The sequence below is a fragment of the Atractosteus spatula genome, chromosome 1 (assembly GCF_055471065.1).
Source record: "Atractosteus spatula isolate fAtrSpa1 chromosome 1, fAtrSpa1.hap1, whole genome shotgun sequence".
Lineage (NCBI taxonomy): Eukaryota > Metazoa > Chordata > Actinopteri > Semionotiformes > Lepisosteidae > Atractosteus > Atractosteus spatula.
Genome location: NC_142706.1, coordinates 59,727,331 through 59,730,547, shown reverse-complemented (window position 1 = coordinate 59,730,547; position 3,217 = coordinate 59,727,331). Strand labels below are relative to the sequence as shown.

At 65.8% G+C, this 3,217-nt stretch overlaps 1 protein-coding gene across 1 annotated transcript; it reads right to left on the bottom strand.

The window, feature by feature from the left end:
* Positions 1 to 312: 312 nt before the first annotated feature.
* On the bottom strand, positions 313 to 2,397 carry fignl2 (fidgetin like 2). The gene has a single exon (XM_088918903.1). The coding sequence runs from the start codon at positions 2,356 to 2,358 to the stop codon at positions 313 to 315; it is 2,046 nt and encodes a 681-aa protein (XP_088775029.1). The 5' UTR covers positions 2,359 to 2,397.
* Positions 2,398 to 3,217: the final 820 nt, after the last annotated feature.

Here is a 3,217-nt window from a genome sequence, read left to right as displayed (position 1 = left end):
GGCAATAAATAGGATCCTGAGAGTAGCAATCTACAACCTGTAGTCACTAAGACTGCCCCGTTCACCACCCCCACCCCGCCCCCCAGCCTGGAAAAAACGTCCACTGATTTGGCTCTTTGGGAAAATATATATATACACGTATAGGAAAAGGAAAAACAGCACGTGATGGCACATTCACCAGGAAAAACCAACAATGAAGCCTAGCCCCCCCTCCCCCCACACACAACCCCACAAGCGTTCGCCCCCTGTCGGCTGGGAAAGCAGTACTGGGAAGGTAGAAGGCCAGCCATGCCCGGCCCGCAGCCGCGGGGCTCAGTGCCCGTAGGCCTTGCTCCACTCCGTGCCGCTGTCCAGCTCCTTGGCGGTGGCGTGGGGGCGCACCTTGCAGAAGGCGCTCTCGAAGTCCGTGAGGGAGGGCGGCTGGATGCCGGGCAGGGCGTGGGCGGAGGCGGCGGCCTGCTGGCACAGCTGCACCAGCTCCCGCGCGGAGAAGCCCTCGGTGCGCTGCAGCAGGCCGGCCAGCTCGCGCTCCGTCAGGCAGCAGCCCTGCGGGCCCAGCGCCCGCTGCAGGACCTGCCGGCGGCCCGCGGCGTCCGGCAGCCCCACGTAGTAGCGCTTGGAGAAGCGCCGGTGCGCGGCCTCCTCCAGCGCGTCGGGCCGGCCGGTGGCCCCGATCACCACCAGCGCGCCCCCGCCGGGCCCCAGCTGGGCCGTCTCCAGGTAGGACAGCAGCTGGGGCTGCAGCCCCTCCTCGGGGGCCAGCGCCGCCTCCAGCTCGCTGATGAAGACCACGGAGGGCTGCCGGCAGCCGGCCAGGAGGAAGGTAGTCCTCAGGATCTTCTCGCTCTCCCCCTTCCACTTGGCCACCAGGGCGGCGCCGCTGAGCCGGAAGAAAGCGGCCCCCAGCTGGGACGAGAGGCAGCGCGCCAGGGTGGTCTTCCCGCCGCCCCGCGGCCCGAACAGCAGGATGGTTCTGGGCGGGCGGCTGGCCGGGCCGGGCCGCAGGACGGGCCACAGCAGCTCCTCCTCCAGCGCGGCCTTGAGGGCGGCGTGGCCGGCGAGGTCGGCCCAGGGCAGGGCGGGGCTGCGGTCCAGCACCTCCCCGCTCACCAGCTCCAGTGCCCGGGGGTCGGCCGCCTTCAGCAGCTCCTCGGACGGCAGCTTGGCGGCCAGGCGGGCGTGCGCGAAGCCGTGCTCCGCCCCGCCGCCGTTCTCCCTGCCGAGCGCCGCGGGCGGGCTGTACTCTCCCGCCGCGCTATAGGGCGGCGACACCAGGGGCTTCAGGCCGCCGTACTTCCCCACCTCGTCCGCGCCCAGCCCCGGCTGCGAGGGGGGCTTCCCCGGCTTGTACGCCGCGCTGCTCTGGGGGTCCGGCGCGCTGCTGGCGCTGAAGCCATTGCCGCGGCACTCGCCCTTGTCAGGGGGCACGCTGTAGGGCGAGCCGGCCCCCGGCTTGGCGTGCTCGTAGCCGTACTTGCGGTACCGCGGCCCCTCCTCCCCCTCCTCCTCCACCCCCAGCTCAAAGGCCTTCCTCTTCAGGGCGCCCCCGGGCTCCGGCCCCCCTGCCAGCCCGTGGCCCTGGTACCCGTAGCTGCCCCCCACCATGGCAGGCCGCGGCGGGGGCAGGGGGGTGGGGGCGGCCAGGCCAGAGGGCAGGTAGGAGGCCGGGGGGTGGACGCTGGCGTAGGCAGGGGCCAGGCCGGGCTGGGGCGGGTAGGAGCTGGGGGGGTAGCTGTAGACGGTGCTGGGGGGGGTGTAGCTGGGCACCAGGGTGGAGGGGGGCTGCAGCAGGGAGGCGGGGGGCAGTGCCGAGCTGGGCTGGGAGCAGTACCCCGAGGAGAGGTAGGTGCCGTTATAGGCAGGGGGGGGGTACTCCTGGGAGGGAGGGCCGCTGCACGAGCCCCCGGCACTGTACCCCGGGTCCGAGATGGACACGCTGCTCGGGCCAGAGGGCACCCCGGAAGTCACCGCGCCCTTCGACCCTGCCAACACCTCGTGTCCGGGGGGCGGGGGCGCCAGCGGGTACCCCCCATCGGAGCCGTGCGACATGGGCCAGGGCTCGGCATCGCTCTTCTGCCCGTTGAGGCCCCCGAACGGGCCAGGCTCGGGGTAGCCGGGCACGGGGGCGCGGTCGTAGGGCGAGTCCAGCATGCCCGAGTACTTCTCCGCGTAGCGCTTGAGCAGGTTGGAGGCGGTGAGGGCGGAGATGTCGTCATTGGCCCAGGCGTAGTTGTAGCGCTGCCGGCCCGCGGCGTACAGCTCTGACTTGTGGGCCGGCGAGGAGGTGGTGGAGGAGACGTCCAGGTGCTGCTCGGGCCACTGGGTCAGGGGCTGGGCATGCTCTGGGGTCCAGTGCATCTTCAACAGACCTGGGAGACAGAGAGAGAGGAGAGGAGAGAGGAGGAGAGAGAGAGGACAGAGAAGGAGGAGGGAGAGGAGAGAGAGGAAGAGAGTGGAGAGAGGAGGACAGAGGAGGAGAGGAGAGAGGAGGACAGGAGGAGAGAGAGGGGAGAGAAGAGGAGGAGGGGAGAGAGAGAGGAGAGAGAGGAGGAGGATAGGAGGAGAGAGAGAAAAGAGGAGGGGAGAGAGGAGAGAGGAGGAGGAGGGAAGGGAGAGGAGAGAGGAGGAGGAGGGGAGGGAGAGGACGGGAGGGAGAGGAGAGAAGAGAGAAGAGGAAGAGGAGAGAGAGGAAGAGAGAAATACTGTAAGCAATTTACTCCTAAAATGGGAGATGTGACAACATTTTACACACAAGGCACTTGCAAACATGTCATTATCCAAGGGCAGTACCAGCTGCAGTCTCCAGCTGTTCCACCTTTACAGCCTCCTTTTAGCGCTTGTCAGCGAGATGAATAACTTTAATACTGAGAGCTGTCCTGGAGGAGCCTGTCTGGTGAGCAAGATCTCTCAGATACGAATCTGCACACAGCTCTCTACCTGTGCCAGCAATTCGGAGAACCAGTTCTCATTAAGCCCAGCCAAGCGTCTTGATAGCTTCATGGTAATGCCTTCAGTGTGCACGGTATGAGCACTCAGGGTTTCTGTTTACGGGCTTTTTTTGTTACTGAACTAGTGTAGCATACCAGGGCAAACAGGCATCTGAAATGTGACCATGTTTGCATTAATTAATGTAGAAATCAAACTGATTTCCACAAAGATGCCCTCAAATATCCATATCTAAAAGGATGCAAACATTTGAAACAGTTTTAAGCGTTTG